Source organism: Puma concolor, chromosome C1, assembly GCF_028749965.1.
Source record: "Puma concolor isolate L17-30 chromosome C1, mPumCon1.1.hap2, whole genome shotgun sequence".
Classification (NCBI taxonomy): domain Eukaryota; kingdom Metazoa; phylum Chordata; class Mammalia; order Carnivora; family Felidae; genus Puma; species Puma concolor.
The window spans coordinates 63,060,660-63,081,639 of record NC_141674.1 but is presented as its reverse complement, the minus strand read 5'-3'; the positions used below and the strand labels follow the sequence as shown (position 1 = coordinate 63,081,639).

At 36.9% G+C, this 20,980-nt stretch overlaps 1 protein-coding gene across 8 annotated transcripts in view; it reads left to right on the top strand.

Annotated features, from left to right (window-relative positions):
• The window catches only part of SLC44A5 (solute carrier family 44 member 5), a 385,583-nt gene extending 381,883 nt beyond the window's left edge, over positions 1-3,700 (top strand). For 7 of the 8 annotated variants that reach the window (XM_086717313.1, XM_086717310.1, XM_086717315.1 and 4 more), the window contains one exon: positions 252-3,491. In XM_086717313.1, the coding sequence (XP_086573439.1) occupies positions 252-364 (113 nt within the window). In that variant the 3' untranslated portion in view covers positions 365-3,491. Of the gene's footprint in view, positions 1-251 lie in introns of all 8 variants that reach the window. The other variant, XM_086717311.1, reaches the window with a different exon arrangement.
• The last annotated feature ends 17,280 nt before the right edge of the window (positions 3,701-20,980 follow it).

The following is a 20,980-nucleotide window of genomic DNA, read 5'->3' as shown; positions in this document are numbered from 1 at the left end:
TTATTAGACTTTACACTACCAAAATAAACCTCTTTGAGCATTGGGGGGGATTTAGGAAGTTTTAGTACTTCCTGTCAGAATTTGAAATTTCTTTGTTGAGCATCAGCAACTTAATGGTACTAATTTGTCTTATTTTTGACTTTCTAACACTAATTTCTCTGATTTTTCCCTGTTTGACTCTCCAATTTCTAAAAATATTTAATTGTGCTGCCGCTTGCTGCTTTTGCCTGCTTTGGCTGCTGCATATACAGGTGAAGATCTGGAAAGAAATGATGGATCCACAGAAAAACCCTACTTCCTAGCCCCTACCCTGCACGGAACTCTGAACAAGATGCAACTAGTTTCCCAGAAGCAGAAAGAGTAGAAAAGCTCCAAACAGTGACATTCATTTTTAAATAGAAGTTTTGTAAATTAGATCATGTGTAACTCAAAAATGAGGCTTTTGAGTAATGTGAAATTTCTATGCTTATTGCTGAAAAGCCAGAACCTGGTACCACTTGAGGTGACAGACATTTGATGACAGTAGCCTCTGTGAACTAGGATACTTTATAGACTGTGGTCCCAGCTGAAGAGCAAGGTGTAAATGTCAAACATATTTTTAAAGCCTATAGCTGAAAGTGTTTTAAACAATACTTTTATAACTCAGAGTGCTGTTTCCCATTGCAGCACTTTGATAGCCTTTCTTTTTATAAATGTGTTTGTAAAAGATATTCAGGCAATTTTTGAAAGCACTATAAATGTATCGTCAATTAGCCATAAAAAAGATTGATAGAGTTAACCAGCTTATGGTACTAAATTCGTAAATATGGTACTATGCCTATATAGCTGCTCAAGCTAGTGGACAGCTATCTAAACTGTGATTAAATTTGTATTCATGTTTCTCTAGGAAGTATATTTCAGTACATGAATCAAGACCATAATATACATAGAGATGTTAATGTTATGCAAGTTCCATAGAGAGCATTATTAGGTAAAAATTACTGTGAAACCTTCATAGCCCACTTTGTTTTAGTGTAATTATATTCATAGTGAAGCTGAATCTGAGTTCTGGAATACCATTTCCAATAATATGAACCTCTGGCCACTGTGAAAGTATTCTGAACAAAACTGAAATGGCCATGTAATGCATTCCTCTTGTCTCTAACCCAAACAGAGACAAATTCCTATTTCCCTATTTCTGCCATATAGAAAACTGGAATGGATTTGTTTCAGAAGAGTGATTATATCTTTTATAAGCATACCTGTTTTTATAAGCAAACCTGTTTTTCTAGATTAAAGACATTGTTTGGCTTCATTCTACAAAAGGTTTAGTTTGAGTTCAACTTTGGGGAAAGAGAATAGATGAGTAAGACCTTCAGATTTACCTAAGCACTCCATAGGTACCTTGTCTGGTACCTTTACAGGGGTATATACTGTGGGTTAGGAAATCTCCCTCCGAGCTTAGCAGGAAAGTTATTTTTATACTCCACCCCTGCTGGCCAGAGCAACAAGTTGGTTTCTGGCAACCATCCCCTTAGTCTTTTGTATGGTGGAGCAAAGCATAAATCAGACACTCAAGCACTTTTCCTGCCCAATCTCTGTGTGCACGTTTGTATGATTTGGCTAACGGTATAAAAGTTACCCCAAAAGGAACACTTAATCAAGTAGTATTGTTTTGGCTTTTACACTAAACTTGTGTATAAGAATTATTTAAGTGTTGACAGAAAGGAACGTGTTGATCTAACATTTTGATCTAAATATGATCCATGAATTTTTATTAAAAAGAGTCAGAAATGTATCATTGTGCCACAAGTTAATATACAAACTAATTTCTTTAATGATTCTGAAGTATGGGAACCTAGATGTAGACTAACTCTGTGACAGCTTAAATAAGGAAGATTTTCAAAACAGTGGTCTTTATAACGGCCACCATCTTGTTCTTATTTTCTTGAGAGCATTATAGTCAAAAGTGTCACTTGTCTTCACATCTTGGCCAAGGGCCTTCTTCACTCTCATTCTCCTTGAATCATAATTCAGAGAAGAGTGATAATCTATCTTTCTGGATGGTTATAACTATTAGTCAATAGTACAGAAGTTACAACTGAGATATAGTAAATAGTTACCTCTCAAGTGTTGAAAAGTGATAGGAAATAAATCCCCTTTAGGAGTAGTCTAATGTTGATACATAATCATGAAACAAAACAATTAAAATTGTTTTGTATGCATCAGAATCGCTCTGAGAACTTGTTATAAATATAGATGCTTGTGCCCCTTCCTTAAGAAATTCTGAGATGTTGTATTTGGGGGCAGGGCAGCTTGTGAATTATTATAAAATTCTCTAGCTGATTCTGATACACATAAAACTTGGAAAATCACTTGAATAAAATACAAATCAACATGCGAGAAACTGATTGGCTTATTTTCTCCTTACATTCTTTGCTGTTCCAGGAGTTAGAAAATTAAGACAAAGATTAATTTGGAGACTTCTAATAGTCACAACTTCTGCATTTAGAATCTTAGACTAGATGGGGCCCATATATTAAATGTTTAACATTATATATGCTGATTAGACCAAAAAATTCACTAGAGTAAAAGTGTTCACTGCCTAAATGGAGGCACATTCTAAAACTGGCTATATTTTAAGGATATAACCCCTTGGTGCAAATCATAGGAAAAGGAATGCTGTTTGGTTCAATATTTTTAAATAACTTCTTTACTACTTAGAGATTCTTCCTTTAAGTGTAGAAGTTTTAACTATATATGGGCTTATTTCTAGTCAGAAAAAATATTCCCCACTAGTTACTTTTTGTATAATTGATAGTAAAAATGAGTATTGTTTTTGAGGGGGAAAAATAGAAGCTGTTATCTTACAAAGCAATTAAAGTCATAACTGCAAAAAACATTTTTTTCAAAACATGCAGTTTAAAATATACTGAAATTTCACAAATCTTATTTTTTAAAACTATGCTACATAAATTGTTGATTGCAAAACAAAAGAAATTTTGACACATATGGTAATTTGGGAAGTGAATTGAATACATACTACTTTTCAGGAATTTGAAGGTGAATTTAGAAATTCCTGGGGGATTTTTTTTTTCTTTTTTAAGTTTGCTATCCAAAAGAAGGTAAAAGTTATTTCCTCAATCATGCAGCTGAGAAGCATGCATATTGACAGAATATGAGCTGGTACACACAATGAGATAATATTTTACTAACATAATAACAAGGGCTGCTTGTTTTCTCATAGGTATGTTTACAATAATGTTGATGCCAAAACTGTGCTATTAAAAAAAAAAAATCTTAAACTGCTGTAAAGCAAGTATGCAGTAGATGGCGACGTTACTTCTCGTACAGTTTTGCTTTGATATTTACTCTGTGCCATTCTTCCTCCTAGTGGAAGATATGGAAAGAAACGATGGTTCTACTGAAAGGCCCTATTACATGAGTCAGTCTCTCCTGAAGATTCTGAACGAGCCAAGTATGCAAACTAAGAAGCCTTAGAAGTGCAAACTGTGGTCATCGTGCAGCGGTGTGTTACCAAATCTTCATCTGCTGTGTCTGCACAACGCTAGCTTCATAAGTGCTTTGTGTTGGAAAACTGTATTCATGACCTTGTTGGCTTTTATTTGCATGTTTAATACCAAAGCTTATACTGTAATATGTGAAGCCATCTGAAGTCGCAAGGGAATTGTCAATAACATGGTACATTTTTATACTAAGATCTTCTGTTTTGTAATTCATTTTTAAATAGAGTGGCTTGGATGTTTTGAAAACACCAGTGAATATGTTCATATTCTTTTAAATACTGGATTGAAAAATGATACATTATTTGAATTGATAGCTCCTAATATATTTTTTAAATTGCAGCTAAAAGACTTCTGCAGGGAAAATTGGTAAACAAACTGAAAGAGAAAATTTTAAAGTTTTCCCAACTCCTGTTTGACAGTAAATTGGTAAAAGGACTGCCTGCTCCAGATTTTGCTCTAAGTATAGAATGTTTCCTATTAAACAAATTGCGAACCATCCAGCCTTTACTACTTCGTCCTCTCTGACAAAGTGCCTTACTGGCTGTTTAATATTACCCAGCTTTTGTGGGCAAGTTTACAAACATCGTTTAAACACACACACACACACACACACACACACACAACCTGCAATGTTTAGTGATTGAAACAAGTCTTCTTGCATTTGTTTCCCTCTTAGCTCACTGACTGGAAACCACTTGTCATTTCAGTATGTTTGAGATCCTAGTGACTATGTAGAGTACGTTTTGCAGCATAAACAATTTCCCTTGCGCCTAGTGGACATTCACAAATGTGTACTACACGCAAGAAAAAAAAACTGAAAGGATGCTTGTTGATTTTTTTTTTTACACTAAAAGTGAGAAGTTTAAAAATCTAATCTTTTCTATAGTAGATCTTTGAAAATACAATAGGTGTAAGACTACATTTCTCAGTGTTTTATACATTTTGGAAAGGGACACTTTGAAAAATTACAAAGGGAAACTCTACCCCTGCAAAGGGTGCTCATAGCTGTCATGTACTGAATTAGCTCTGTTTTAAATGATTATTATCAACAAGGAGTGTTCTATGTATTTTATTTCATTTTCTAACTTTTGATATGAAATAATCAGTTTATTTATAATGTTAACTTTTATTGTGCTAATATAAACAGAACATAATTTGTAATTAAATTTTAAATAATTTTACTAGTACTACTAACTTGAAAGAAAATGAATTCAGTTTGTTACTCAGTGTTAAAGTATTTACCCCAAGGGAATGTCCATCAAATATGATAATTTGTGAAAGCTTTGAGAATCAACAGTAAGTTACTGTCAGCTTATCTATGATCACATTTGTTTGAATGTGACTTTAGATATTCTTTTATGCCAAAAAAACTCACATGAGCACATGACAGTCTGAGCTCTATAATCATTGTGCTTCTGCTGTGCAGAAATATTAGGAACATATTGTCTAAATATCTTTGATAACTAAAATGTTTAATATTTAATGAAATTTGCTGTTACTCATCGTTTTAAATGTTTTTTTTCTTCTAATAAAGATTTAGATAAAAAAAAAAAACGTTTTTATTTCTTTAAGCTAGAAAATGTGAAAAGCTGTAGTGTTTAAAACCTACCATAGTATAACAGAATCTTCTTTTTATCAACAAAGGTGATTTTTTTTAACATCTAAATTTATCTTTTTAAAAATTTCCATTTTTCTCTAGCTGTGCACTGATTGTGAGATCAAATAATGGAAACTGATAATTTATCTAAAGTAAATATATCAGAACGAATGGATAAGAGATGGATTTTTTAAAACCCAAACAGTGACCTGAATTAGTTGGTCTTTGTTTTAATTTGCCAAAAGTTTGCTCTGTCCCTCCTTTGGTTTTACCTACATTGTATGAAGCAAATTTCATCATTTTAAAGGCAGGGATGAATTTAGAGAACCTACAAAATGTCAACACTGACTAACAATAGTTTCCCAAAGCAAGATTAAGTAGACCTATCACTGTTTAACTTAAGCTAAAAGATTTCTTAGGTCTAGCTATTCCTTGACAAATATGTAAGAATCTATTTTTTAGTTGAATTATATTAAATCTTCAAAATTAATTTTTTCCCTAATATTTAAAGGATTTCTTTAAATGAAAACATAAAACAATATTCTTACAACAGTTTTCAATGTCCTTTTAAAATGTTACGAATTGAATTAGATATTAATGATTCTTATTTAAAATAAAGATATAGTTTGGTTTCCAGAAGAAATCTAAATTCTGCTTTAAATCTTATTAACTCCCACTTTAGATGATAAGGGACTAATCATATTTCTAAATAAAGTGTTTGAAATTGGATTATGATTAGATGTTTTTGTGTCACCTACAAAGTTTAAAAAGAATTTGTGAATCCATACACTAAAATCACAATATTAAAGGTTCTGGGAGATTGCCAGGCATAATGTAGTTATTATTTAAACTAATATTGGAAAACAGGCTCTGTGCAACAATTTTGTATTTTTCTTTTACTATATAGCTGAACAGCACTCATTCCAATGTATGTTCTTTCACTTTTACAAGTGGTGCCTCAGGAAATTGCTCTTAAACTCTAACCAGGCACAATAATTATCTCCAGTATTATCTGGTTCTGGAGTAGGGAACATGCTTTATAAATCAGTCTTTGTTGGCATAGGATGGGACAAAATTGAACTAAAATTATTATTGCAGACCATGATATATGAAATGGTGTCTTGACATTCTTTCCAGTTTCTTGCAAATATTATCCTTAAGTGTTTGCAAATGTTTGTTTTTAAATTATAGCTATAGGATTATAAGAATACAATTCAATAAATCATAGATGAAAAGAAATGGCTTACTGATATAACAGGAATAATTTACTTTTCCAAAGTAACTTTCCATAAACCATGTTTTTTGTCCTGGAACTAACATGGATATTGAAGACTTCTCTCAGGATCTAGCTGAGTTACTTATGGCCCTTACTAATCTATCACCCCCCAGAAAACAAAGCTAACCCACATTAAAAGAAATGTGACTGATTCATTCATGAAAATTGAATACCACAGTATACAAGGCTTGGACATCAGAGTAATGTCAAGGTCATGGACCCTCTTAAATTTATCAGGTCAAATTAACCAACTTCTCCACCACTTTCCAAATTCCCGCAAGAAAAGGTAGCCAGAATGGCACAGATTCTGGCAATATCTTCTCTAATGGTTTCTATGCTGGGAAGAATGGAGTCTGTTATGTGACACATTTAAAAGCAATCAGTTTGAAAGTTCCAGAGAAGATGGCAAAGTAGCAGGATCGTAAACTCACCTCCTTCCAGGGATACAAGTAGATAATCCCCACATCAGTGTAAATAACTCAGGAAACAACCCAAAGACTGGCCCAACAGACTATCCCTAGCTGAATGCAGAGAAGAGGCTATATCAAAGAAGGTAGGAAGGATAGAAATGCAGTTTGGAGCTAAAGGGACCCACAGAACTGTATTTGGGAAAGAGGGATGCTATAAGTATGGAGAGGGGAGAGGAGAACTTCACACCAGGCACACCAGGCATGGGGAACCCACACAAGGATGAGGAATCTCTAACATCTGGCTTTGAAAACCAAAGGGGCAGATTTCACAAGTTCTTACAGTCAGTGGGGTTTATTTTTTTTTTTTTTTTTTTTTTTTTTTTTTTTTTCAACGTTTATTTATTTTTGGGACAGAGAGAGACAGAGCATGAACGGGGGAGGGGCAGAGAGAGAGGGAGACACAGAATCAGAAACAGGCTCCAGGCTCCGAGCCATCAGCCCAGAGCCCGACGCGGGGCTCGAACTCACGGACCGCAAGATCGTGACCTGGCTGAAGTCGGACGCTTAACCGACTGCGCCACCCAGGCGCCCCTCAGTCAGTGGGGTTTAAAACCTGCAACTTTAAATAACAGTAGGCTTGCCTCTGGAAGAATTGGGAGGGCAATAGGAATCTGAGTCCTCACCCTTAAAGAGACAGCACAACAAATAGCCCCAGAGTACAGCACAGATGCTGAACTTTGAAAAGTGCCTGGGGTATACCAGAGGGAGACTTATTTACTAATCTCAGAGCCTGTGCTGAAGGGGCAGGGATCTCTGGGAGGCTTCAGGAACAAAATTGCCAGAGGGTACCATTTCCCTTCCCTACCTCTCAGACTAGATAAACAGCCACCTGCAGAAATGAGCATAGTGTCAACACTCTCTATCTAGCTTGCTAACAATGTGCACCACCACTGTATGCTTCTGTAGATTTGCCCCCTCCAGCTCAGCAGGAGTTTTGCCTGGCAGCTATAGGTCCCCTCCCATAGCAAACCGAGGGACCTTGCTAGCACCACAAGCCCTGCCTCCACACTCTGCTGCAGAGTCGTTCCCTTTAGCCCTGCAGCAACAGTTTATAAAGCAGCTCCAGGTCCTCTCCCACAGCAGACCCACACAAATCTTGCTAACAACATGCACCCTGCCCCTTATTCTACTGCAGACTTGTCCCCTCTGATACATCCTTTGCTGAAGCCCATCTAAAGCAGTGCCAAAGCCCGGCAGTACACAAGCACCCAACAGGGGCCAGAACTACTCCAAAGTGACTCCTGCTCCAGGGAGAGGGGAAGATAATTACCAATCCAACTGCAGCCCTAGCAAGGGACTGGGGCAGACTTCTTATCTGACTATAGGCCCCACCTACCAACAAGAGCTTCTCAGAGGGAAACAAGAAAAAGTACCATGTGGTTTGGTGCTACTGCATTTCTGGCAAATGCCTAGTCTGATGAAAGTCAAGCCCAAGGCCACCCCAGATTGGACCACTAATGATGCATGTTCCAAACCCTGCCCACAACAGGAAAAGGGAGCTATTACAGATGAATGGACAAAAGGCAAATGCAGCCCAAACACAACAGTAGGACACACACAACATGGGAGACACCTCTGAAGCACCAGGTTCTGCGGAACAGGCAACACTGCACTGTAGGCCACTGCTTTCAAGAGCAGGAGACATAGTACAAGGAAACAGAGACAGCTAAAATGAGGACACAGAAGAATATGTCTCCTAAAATAAGACAAAACCACAGCAAGAGACCTAAACAAAATGGAGGAAGGTAATATGTATGCTAGAGAATTTAAAGTAATGATCATAAAGATACTGACTAGACTTGAGGAAAGAGTGAAGGACCTCAGTGAGACCCTTAACAAAGAAAAAACACAAAAATGAACCAATCAGAGATGAAGACTCAATAATTGAAATTAACATTATAATAAATAGAATAAATTCTAGAATACAGGAAGAAGAATGGATCAACAAACTAGAGGACTGAGTAATAGAAATCAATCAAGCTGAACAGAGAGAAAAAAATAAAAAATAAAAATGTCTTGAGAACCTCAGCAACACTATGAAGTGTAACAACATTCCCATTATACAAATCCCAGAAGGAAAAAAGAGACAAAGGGCGGGGGGGGGGGGGGGGACAGAAAATGTATTTGAAGAAATAATAGCTGAAAATTTCCCAAATCTGGGGAAGAAAAGAGAAATCCAGATCCAAGAGGCACAGAGAGCCCCCAACAAAATCAACCCAAGGAAGTCCACACCAAGACACATTTTAATTAAAATGGCAAAAAGAAGTGATAAAGAAAGAATTGTAAAAGCAGTGAGAAAAACAGTTACATGCAAGGGAAACCTCATAAGGCAATCAGCTGATTTTTCAGCAGAAACGTTGTAGGCCAGAAGGGAGTGTCATGATATATTCAAAGTGGTGAAAGGGAAGGATCTGCAGCCAAGAATACACTACCCAGCAAAGCTATTATTCAGAATAGAGGATAGATAGCTTTCCAGACAAATGAGAGTTAAAGGAATTCATAACCACTAAATGGGCCCTACAAGAAGTGTTAAGGTGAACTCTGTAAGAGGCAAACAAAAGTCATAAGAAAGAGTAAGAAAAATAGGAAGCACAAAAGCAAAAAAAAAAAAAAAAAAAAAATTAAGTGCGTCTGTAAAAATTGGTCAAGTGAAACACAAAGGATGTAAAATATGATACCAAATACTTGAAAAGTGGAGGGGAAAAGAGTAAAGAATGAGATCAAAATTAAGTAACCATCAGCTTAATATAGATTGCTATAAACAGAAGGTGCTATATATAAAATGAATGGTAACCACAAATCAAAAAACTAATAGATATGCAACTAGCAAAACAAGAGAAGAACTACCAAAACAACCATAAAACAAGTAACAAAAAGGCAATAACTATACACATATCAATAATTACTTTGAATGTAAATGGGCTAAATGCTCCAATCAAAAACATAGGGTGACAGAATGGATAAAAAAGTTGTACTTATCTATATGCTGCTACAAGGGACTCAATTCAGACCTAAAGACACATGCAGAAAGTGAAAGTGAAAGGATGAAGAAACACTTATCATGAAAATGTAAGTGAAAAGACAGTTGGGCTATCAATACTTGTATTGGACAAATATGCTTTAAAACAAAGATGGTAACGAGATAAAGAAGGACAATACATAATCATAAATGGTACAATCCAACAAAAAGATATAAAAATTGCAAGTGTTTATGCACCCAACATGGTGGAATCAAAATAAATAAAGCAGTTAATAACAAACATAAAGGAAGTAATCACTACTAATATAATAGTAGTAGGGGACTCTAACAGCCCACCTACATCAATGGATAGATCATCCAAGCAAAAAAAATCAGCAAGGAAACAATGGCTTTGAGTGACTCATTGGAACTAATTCATTGGATCCTAGATGGATCTAACAGATATATTCAGAACACTGTATCCTAAAACAACAGAATACACATTCTTTTCTTTTTTTTAATTTTTTTAAGATTTATTTTTGAGAGACAGAGTGTGAGTGGGGGGAGGGGCAGAGAGGGAGACAAAGAATCTGAAGCAGGCTCCAGGCTCTGAGCTGTCAGCACAGAGCCTGACACGGGGCTCAAACCCACTAACTATGAGATCATGACCTGAGTTGAAGTCAGACGCTTAACCCACTGAGCCACCCAGGCACCCCAAAACACATTCTTTTCAAGTGCACATGGAACATTCTCCAGAAGAGATCACATATTAGACCACAAAACAAATCTCAACAAATTAAAAAAAAAATGGAAGTCCTACCATACATCTTTTCTGACCAAAACACTATGAAACTAGAAATCAACCACAAGAAAAAACCTAGAAAGCACAGAAATAGAGGGAGATTAAATAGTATACTACTAAATAATGAATGGGTCAACCAAAAAATCAAAGAGGAAATAAAAAAATATATGGACACAGATGAAAATGAAAACACAACAGTCCCAAATCTTTGGGATGCAGTAAACCTGTTCTAAGAAGGAAGTTTATAGCATTACATGTCTGTCTAAAGAAGCAAGAAAAACTGCAAATAAATAAACTAACCTTACACCTAGAGGAACTAGAACAAGAAGAACAAAGTTGAAAAATCACTAGAAGGAAATAATAAAAATTAGAACTGAAATTAACAAAATAGAAACTAAATAAATAATAAAACAGACCAATGAAACAAAGAGCTGCCTCTTTGAGAAGATCAACAAAATCAATAAGGTTTTAGCTAGACTAATTAAGAAACAAACAGAGAGAGGACTCAAATAAATAAATCCTGAATGAAAGGGGAGAAATAACAACTGACACCACAGAAATACAAAAGATTGTAAAAGAATATTATGAAAAGATATGTACCAACAAACACAACCTAGAGGAAATGGATAAAGTTCTAGAAACATATAACCTCCCAAAATTGAATCAGGAAGAAAAAGAAAATGTGAACAGACCAAATACCAGTAATGAAATTGAATCAATAATCACAGAACTACCAGCTAACAAAATTCCAGAGCCAGATGGCTTCAGAGATTAATTATACCAAACATCTAAAGAAGAGTTAAAAACCTATTCTTCTCAAACTATTCAAAAAAACAGAAGAGGAAGGAAAACTCCTAATTCATTCTATGAAGCCAGCATTACCCTGACACCAAAACCAGATAAAGACACTACAAAAACACAGAACTATAGGCCAATATCTGATGAACACAGGTGCAAAATTCCTCAACAAAATATTAGCACACAATCCAACAAAACATAAAAACAATCATTCACCACAATCAAGCGGGATTTTATCCCTTGGGATGCAATGTGATTCAATATTCACAAATCAATCAATGTTATACATCACATCAATAAAAGAAGGACAAAAACCATATGATCATTTCAATAGATGCAGAAAAGGCATTTGACAAAATACAAAATCCACTCATGATAAAATCCCTCAACAATGTAGGATTGGAGGGAACACCTCAACATAATAAAGTCCATATATGAAAAACCCACAGCTAACATCATACTCAATGTTAAAAAACTGAAGGCATTTCTCCTAAGGTCAAGAACAAGACAAGGATGTCCACTCTCACCACTATTACTTAACTAGTACTAGTAGTCCTAGCCACAGCAATCAGATAAGAAAATGAAATAAAAGGCTGGTGTCAAAAATAGTTTAGAATCCCTTTCTGTGGAGATAAAAGAAGTAAAAGCTAGTCAGGATGAAATAAAAAAAATGCTATAACTGAGCTTCAATCTTGATTGGATGCCACAGCAGCAAGGATGGATGAGGTAGAGCAGCAAATAGGTGATATAGAGGACAAAGTTATGGAGAATAATGAAGCAGAAAAAAAGAGGGAGACTAAGGCAAAAGAGCACGATTTAAGAATTAGAGAAATCAGTGACTCATTAAAAAGGAACAACATCAGAATCATAGGGGTCCCAGAAGATGAAGAGAAACAAAAAGGGATAGAAGGGTTATGTGAGCCAATCATAGTGGAAAGCTTTCCCTAAACTGGGGAAAGACACAGACATTAAAATTCAGGAAGCACAGAGGACTCCCATAAGATTCAACAAAAACTGACCATCAGCAAGGCATATCATAGTCAAATTCACAAAATACTCAGGCAAGGAAAGAATCATGAAAGGAGCAAAGGAAAAAAAAGTCCTTAACCTACAAGGGAAGATAGATCAGGTTTGCAGCAGACCTATCCACAGAAACTTGGCAGGCCAGAAAGAAGTGGCAGGATATATTCAATGTGCTGAATCAGAAAAATATGCATCCACGAATTCTTTTCCAGCAAGGCTATCATTCAAAATAGAAGGAGAGATAAAAAGTTTCCCAGACAAACAAAAATTAAAGGAGTTTGTGACCACTAAACCAGCCCTGCAAGAAACGTTAAGGGGAACTCTCTGAAGGGGAAAAAAAAAAAAGATGAAAAAAAATATCAAAAGCAACAAAGACTAGAAAAGACCAGAGAACACCACCAGAAACTCCAACTCTACAAGCAACATAATGGCAATAAACTCATATCTTTCAGTACTCACTCTAAACGTCAATGGACTAAATGCTCCAATCAAAAGACATAGGGTAACAGAATGGATAAGAAAACAAGATCCATCTATATGCTGTTTACAAGAGACCCACTTTAGACCTAAAGACACCTTCAGATTGAAAGTAAGGGGATGGAGAATCATCTATCATGCTAATGATCGACAAAAGAAAGCCAGAGTAGCCATACTTATATCAGACAATCTAGACTTTAAAATAAAGACTGTTACAAGAGATAAAGAAGGGCATTATATCATAATTAAGGGGTCTATCCACCAAGAAAACCTAACAATAGTAAACATTTATGCTCCAAATGTGGAAGGACACAAATATATAAATCAGTTAATCACAAACATAAAGAAACTCATTGATAATAATACCATAATAGTAGGAGACTTTAACACCCCACTTAACAACAATGGACAGATCATCTAAACATAAAATCAGCAAGGAAACAATGGCTTTGAATGACACACTGGACCTGACTTAAAAGATATATTCAGAACATTTCATCATCATAAAGCAGCAGAATATGCACTCTTCTCTAGTGCACATGGAACGTTCTCCAGAATAGATCACACAGTGGGACACAAATCAGCCTTCAACAAGTACAAAAAGATCAAGATCGTATGGTGCATATTTTTCACACCACAATGCTATGAAACTGGAAATCAAACACAAGAAAAAATTTGGAAAGATAATACTTGTAGACTAAAGAACATCCTACTAAAGAATTAACGGGCTAACCAAGAAGTTAATGAGTAAATTAAAAAGCAAGTGGAAGCCAATGAAAATGATAACACCACAGCCCAAAACCTCTGGGACGCAGCAAAGGCAGTCATAAGAGGGAAGTATATAGTAATCCAGGCCTTCCAAAAGAATGAAGAAAGGTTTCAGATACACAACCTAACCTTATACCTTAAAGATCTGGAAAAAGAACAGCAAATAAAACCCCAAACCAGCAGAAGACAGAAGACAGGAAATAATGAAGATTAGAGCAGAAATCAATGCTATCAAAACCAAAACAACAACAACAACAACAAAAAACAGTGGAACAGATCAATGAAACCAGGAGCTGGTTCTTTGAAAGAATTAAAAAAAAAATGATAAACCCCTAGCCAGTTTGATCAAACAGAAAAAGGAAAGGACCCAAGTAAATAAAATCAAGAATGAAAGAGGAGGGAGAAAATGGTTCCCTCCCTGGAGAGCTGCATGATAGCACAGAATCTGTCTGCGTCCGCCACCCCAGGTGCAGTGGCTAGGCTGAGGGCACAGTCTGCAGGAGGATAAGGCGGCTGTTTCCCTGGAGTGCTGTGGGAAAACACAAAGCCTGCTTGCAACTGCCACTCCGGGGGCTTGGTCTCGCAGCAAGGGCAGCGGCTCTCAGTCTGCAGTAGGAGAAGTCAGTTCTCCCTGTAGTCTGGTGGCACAGACAAAGCCAGCCAGGACCACACATCGTGGCATTGAGAGGTGCTTCCCCAGTGCCAGAGTGCATGGAGCAAGACTTTGAATCCTACCCAAGTGCAGGGTCAGGGGAGTTGGTGGAGCGAGAAGGACTGCCCCTGTCTGCACCCGCTGCACAGTGAGGACAACTCAAACGGAGTCCACCAGGTCCTGCTCCATGGAGAAGACACTGGGAGAGCACCATTCCCGCTTGCCCCCCGCCCCCCCCCCGCCCCTCCCCCCACCAAGGCGGGGCCTCAGGGATCACTCCTGGGGCCCATAGTGGAGGTGGGTCCAGAAAACACCAAACCACACCCCCTTGTACTGAGTAAATGCATATTCACCGGATCTGATCGCAAAGACCCTGCAGACAGCTACTACATGCAAGCAATGTAGCATTGCGTGGATTAACTCTAGGTCAATTCTGGATATATAGATATATTCTCCGCCCACCCACCCCCCATTTCTCCTCATCTCTTCCCTCCCCTAGGCTAGTTACTCTGGTTATTGGTCTGTCTAAACAGGCATATTTAATTCATTGTCTTGATACATGTTCTAGAACCTTCTTTACACTCCTTTCTCTCCGGAATAATTAAGCCATAAAGTTACTTTGAGTAATTTTATCTTTGTCTCCTTTTCCATGCCTCCTTCTTTACCTTTCTCTCTCTGGATTAAGCCATTTAGTCTCTCTGCCTAATCAACGTTTACTCATCCCCACCAAGTCATTTCTCTTTTTGTATATGCTCTTCCATCAGCACTGTCTCCACCCTCTTCTTTACCTGTAGTCAGTGTTTTTGGGTTTTTTGTTTTTAGTCTTTAGGTTTTTGTTTGTTTGTTTGTGTTATTTGTTTGTGTGTTTGAGTCTCTTTGTCTCCTGTTTATCTGTTTTCCTTCACAGGGCTACACCAAGGAACAAAGCAAAGCACACCTGGTGAAGGGTACAAAATATTACTATGAGTAGGGTAATAAAATAACCAAAGTCACAACAACAGAAAGCAAGAAACAATCCCTGAAAAAACACCTCCTGAAGGGCCAGAACCTGGACAGTGTATGACCCTCCATTAACATAGCAGTGCTTACAGGTGCAGAGCACAAAGCTTTTAATATGCATAAGGGACAGAAAACTAGCCAAAATGACTAAATGGAAGAATTCACCTCAAAAGAAACTCCAGAAAGTAGCGACAGCTAACGAATTGATCAAAACTGATTTAAGCAATATAACAGAAAAAGAATTTAGAATAATAGCCATAAAATTAATCGCTGGGCTTGAAAAAAGCATAGAGGACAGCAGAGAATCTATTGCTACAGAGATCAAGGGACTAAAAAATAGTCATGAAGAATTAAAAAATGATATAAGTTAGGTGCAAAATAAAATGGAGGTGGCTATAGCACTAATGGAAGAGGCAGAGGAGAGAATAGGTGAATTAAAAGATAAAATTATGGAAAAAGAGGAAGCTGAAAAAAAAGATTAAAAAAATCCAGGTGTATGAGGGAAGAATTAGAGAACTAAGTGATGCAATCAAACAGAACAATATCCATAACATCGGAATTCCAGAAGAAGAAGAAAGAGAGAAAGGGGCTGAAGGTGTACTTGAACAAATCATAGCTGAGAACTTCCGTTATCTGGGGAAGGAAAAATGCATTGTAATGCAAGAGGCACAGAGAACTCCCTTCAGATGTAACTTGAATCCATCTTCTGCACAACGTATCATAGTGAAACTGGCAGATTACAAGGATAAAGGGAAAATTGTGAAGCAGCTAGAGATAAACAGGCTCTAAATTACAAAGGTGGACCCATAAGAGTAGTGGCAGACCTATATACTGAAACTTGGCAGGCCAGAAAGGAAAGGCAGGAAATCTTCAATGTGATGAACAAAAAAAATATGCAGCCAAGAGTCCTTTATCCAGCAAGTCTGTCATTCAGAATAGAAAGCGAGATAAAGGTTTTCCCAGACAAACAAAAACTGAAGGAATTCATCACCACTAAACTAGCCCTACAAGAGATCCTAAGGGGAACTCTGTGAGTCAAATGTTGCAAGGACCACAAAGTAGCAGAGACATCACTACAAGCATGAAACCTAGAGACATCACAATGACTCTAAACCCATATCTTTCCATAATAACACTGAATGTAAATGGACTAAATGCTCCAACCAAAAGACATAGGGTATCAGAATGGATAAAAAAAAACAAGACCCATCTATTTGTTGTCTACAAGAGACTCATTTTGGACCTGAGGACACCTTGAGATTGAAAGTGAGGGGATGGAGAACTATCTATCATGCTACTGGAAGTCAAAAGAAAGCTGGAATAACGATACTTATATCAGACAAACTAGACTTTAAATGAAAGTTTGTAACAAGAGATGAAGAAGGGCATGATATAATAATTACAGGGTCTATCCATCAGGAAGAGCTAACAATTATAAATGTCTGTGCGCCAAATATGGGAGCCCCCAAATATATAAAACAATCACAAACATAAGCAACCTTATTGATAAGAATGTGATAATTGCAAGGGACTTTAATACTCTACTTACAACGATGGGTAGATCATCTAGACACAGGATCAATAAAGAAATAAGGGCCCTGAATGATACACTGGATCAGATGGATTTGACAGATATATTTTGAACTCTGCAACCCAAAGCAACAGAATGTACTTTCTTGAAACTTGAAATCAACCACAGGAAAAAGCCTGGAAACCTCCAAAAGCATGGAGGTTAAAGAACACCCTACTAAAGAATGAATAGGTCAACCAGGCAATTATTGAAAAATTAAAAAATATATGCAAACAAATGAAAATGAAAATAGAACAATCCTAATGCTTTGGGATGCAGCAAAGGCAGTCCTGAGAGGAAAATACATTGCAATCCAGGCCTATCTCAAGAAACAAGAAAAATCCCAAATATGAAACCTAATAGCATACCTAAAGGAAATAGAGGCAGAACAGCAAAGACATCCTCAACCCAGCAGAAGAGAAATAATAAAGATCACAGCAGAAAACAACAATATAGAATCTAAAAACAAACAAACAAACAAACAAACAAACAAAACAGTAGAGCAGATCAATGAAACCAAGAGTTGTTTTTTTGAAAAAAATAAACAAAATTGATAAACCTCTAGCCAGGCTTCTCAAAAGAAGGAGGGGGGGGGGAAAGACCAAAATAGATAAAATCAGGAATGAAAATGGAATTATTACAACCAATCCCTCAGAAATACAAACAATTATCAGGGAATACTATGAAAAATTATATGCCAACAAACTGGACAACCTGGAAGAAATGGACAAATTCCTAAGTACCCACACACTGCCAAATTTCAAACAGGAAGAAACAGAAAGTTTGAACAGACCCATAACCAATGAAGAAATTGAATCAGTTATCAAAAACCTCCCAACAAATAAGAGTCCAGGACCAGATGTCTTCCCTGGGGAATTCTACCAAACATTTAAAGCAGAAATAATACCTATCCTTCTCTAGCTGTTCCAAAAAACAGAAAGGGAAGGAAAACTTCTAGACACATTCTATGAAGCCAGAATTACTTTGATTCCCAAACCAGACAGAGACCCAGCAAAAAACTGGCCTGAACTACAGACCAATATCCCTGATGAATATGGATGCAAAAATTCTCAACAAGATACTAGCAAATCGAATTCAACAGCATATAAAAAGAATTATTCACCATGATCAAGTGGGATTCATTCCTGGGCTGCAGGGCTGGTTTAATATTTGCAAATCAATCAATGTGATACATCACATTAATAAAAGAAAAGATAAGAACCATATGATCCTGTCAATCGGTACAGAAAAAGCATTTGAAAAAATTCAACATACTTTCTTAGTAAAAACCCTCAAGAAAGTCGGTATAGAAGGAACATACTTAAACATCAAAAAGCATTTATGAAAAGCTCACAGCTAATATCATTCTCAATGGGGAAAAACAGAGTTTTCCCCCTGAGATCAGGAACATGACAGGGATGTCCACTCTCACTGCTGTTGTTTAACATAGTGTTGGAAGTTCTAGCATCAGCAACCAGACAACAAAAGGAAATCAAAGGCATCAAAATTGGCAAAGATGAAGTCAAGCTTTCACTTTTTGCAGATTACATGATATTATACATGGAAAACCCGACAGACTCCACCAAAAGTCTGCTAGAACTGATACATGAATTCAGCAAAGTTGCAGGATACAAAATTAATCTACAGAAATCAGTTGCACTCTTATACACTAATAATGAAGCATCACAAAGACAAATAAAGAAATGGATCCCACTCACAACTGCACCAAGAATCATAAAATACCTAGGAATAAACCTAACTAAAGATGGAAAAGATCTGTATCCTGAAAACTATAGAAAGCTTATGAAGGAAATTGAGAAGAGACAAAGAAATGGAAAAAACATTCTGTGCTCATGGATTAGAAGAATAAATATTCTTAAAATGTCAATACTACCCAAAGCCATCTACACATTCAATGCAATCCCAATCAAAATTGCACCAGCATTCTTCTCGAAGCTAGAGCAAGCAATCCTAAAATTTGTGTGGAACCACAAAAGACCCCGAATAGCCAAAGTAATTTTGAAGAAGAGGACCAAAGCAGGAGGCATCACAATCCCAAACTTTAGCCTCTACTACAAAGCTGTAATCATCAAGACAGCATGGTATTGGCACAAAAACAGACACATAGACCAATGGAATAGAATAGAGACTCCAGAATTGGACCCACAAAAGTATGGCCAATTAATCTTTGACAAAGCAGGAAATAATATCCAATGGAAAAAAGACAGTCTCTTTAACAAATGGTGCTGGGAGAACTGGAAAGCAACATGCAGAAGAATGAAACTAGACCACTTTCTTACACCATACACAAAAATAAGCTCAAAATGGATGAAGGACCTGAAAACAGGAAAACATCAAAACCCTAGAGGAGAAAGCAGGAAAAGACCTCTCTGACCTCAGCCGTAGCAGTTTCTTACTAGACACATCCCCAAAGACAAGGGAATTAAAAGCAAAAATGAATTATTGTGACCTCATGAAGATAAAAAGCTTCTGTACTGCAAAGGAAACAATCAACAAAACTGAAAGGCAACTGACAGAATGGGAAAAGATATTTGCAAATGACATATCAGACAAAGGGCTAGTATCCAAAATCTAAAAAGAACTCACCAAACTCCACAACCAAAAAACAAATAATCCAGTGAAGAAATGGGCAGAAGACATGAATAGACACTTCTTAAAGAAGACATCCAGATGGCCAACAGGCACATGAAAAGATGCTCAACGTCACTCCTCATTGGGGAAATACAAATCAAAAGCCCACTAACATATTACCTCATGCCAGTCACAGTGGCTAAAATGAACAAGTCAGGAGACTATAGATGCTGGAGAGGATGTGGAGAAACGGGAACCCTCTTGCACTGTTGGTGGGAGTGCAAACTGGTGCAGCCACTCTGGAAAATAGTGTGGAGGTTCCTCAAAAAATTCAAAATAGATCTACCCTATGACCCAGCAATAGCACTGCTAGGAATTTACTCAAGGGATACAGGAGTGCTGATGCATAGGGGCACTTGTACCCCAATGTTTATAGCAGCACTCTCAACAATAGCCAAATTATGGAAAGAGCCTAAATGTCCATCAACTGGTGAATGGATAAAGAAATTATGTTTTATAGATACAATGGAATACTATTTGGCAATGAGAAAGAATAAAATATGGCATTTTGCAGCAACGTAGATGGACCTGGAGAGTATTATGCTAAGTGAAATAAGTCATACAGAGAAAGACAGATACCACATGTTTTCACTCTTATGTGGATCCTGAGAAACTTAACAGAAGACCATGGGGGATAGGAAGGGGAAAAAAAAGTTAGAGAGGGAGGGAGGCAAACCATAAGAGACTCTTAAAAACTGAGAATAAACTGAGGGTTGATGGGTGGTGGGAGGGAGGGGAAAGTGGGTGATGGGCATTGAGGAGGGCACCTGTTGGGATGAGCACTGGGTGTTGTATGGAAACCAATTTGACAATAAATTTCATATTTAAAAAAAAAAAGAATGAACGAGGAGAGTTCACAACCAACACAGCAGAAATAAAAACAATAAGAGAATATTATGAGTAATTATACGCCAATAAAATGGGAAATCTGGAAGAAACTGACAAATTCCTACAAACATATAAACTACCAAAACTGAAACAGGAAAAAATAGAAAATTTGAACAGACCCATAAGCAATAAAGAAATCAAATTAGTAATCCAAAATCTCCCAAAAAACAAGAGTCCAGGGCCAAATGGCTTTCCAGGGGAATTCTACTAAACATTAAGGAAGAGTTAAAACCTATTGTGTTGAATAGGTGTTTCCAAAAAATAGAAATGGAAGGAAAACTTCAAACTGTTTCTATGAAGCCAGCATTACCTTGATTCCAAAACTAGACAAAGACCCCACTAAAAAGTAGAACTATAGACCAATTTCCCTGATGAACATGGATGCAAAAATCCTAAACAAGATATTAGCCAACTGGATCCAATAATACAGTAAAAAAAGTATTCACCATGACCATGGATTTATACCTGGGATGCAGGTCTGGTTCAATATCCGCAAAACAATCAATGTGATTCATCACATCAATAAAAGAAAGGACAAGAACC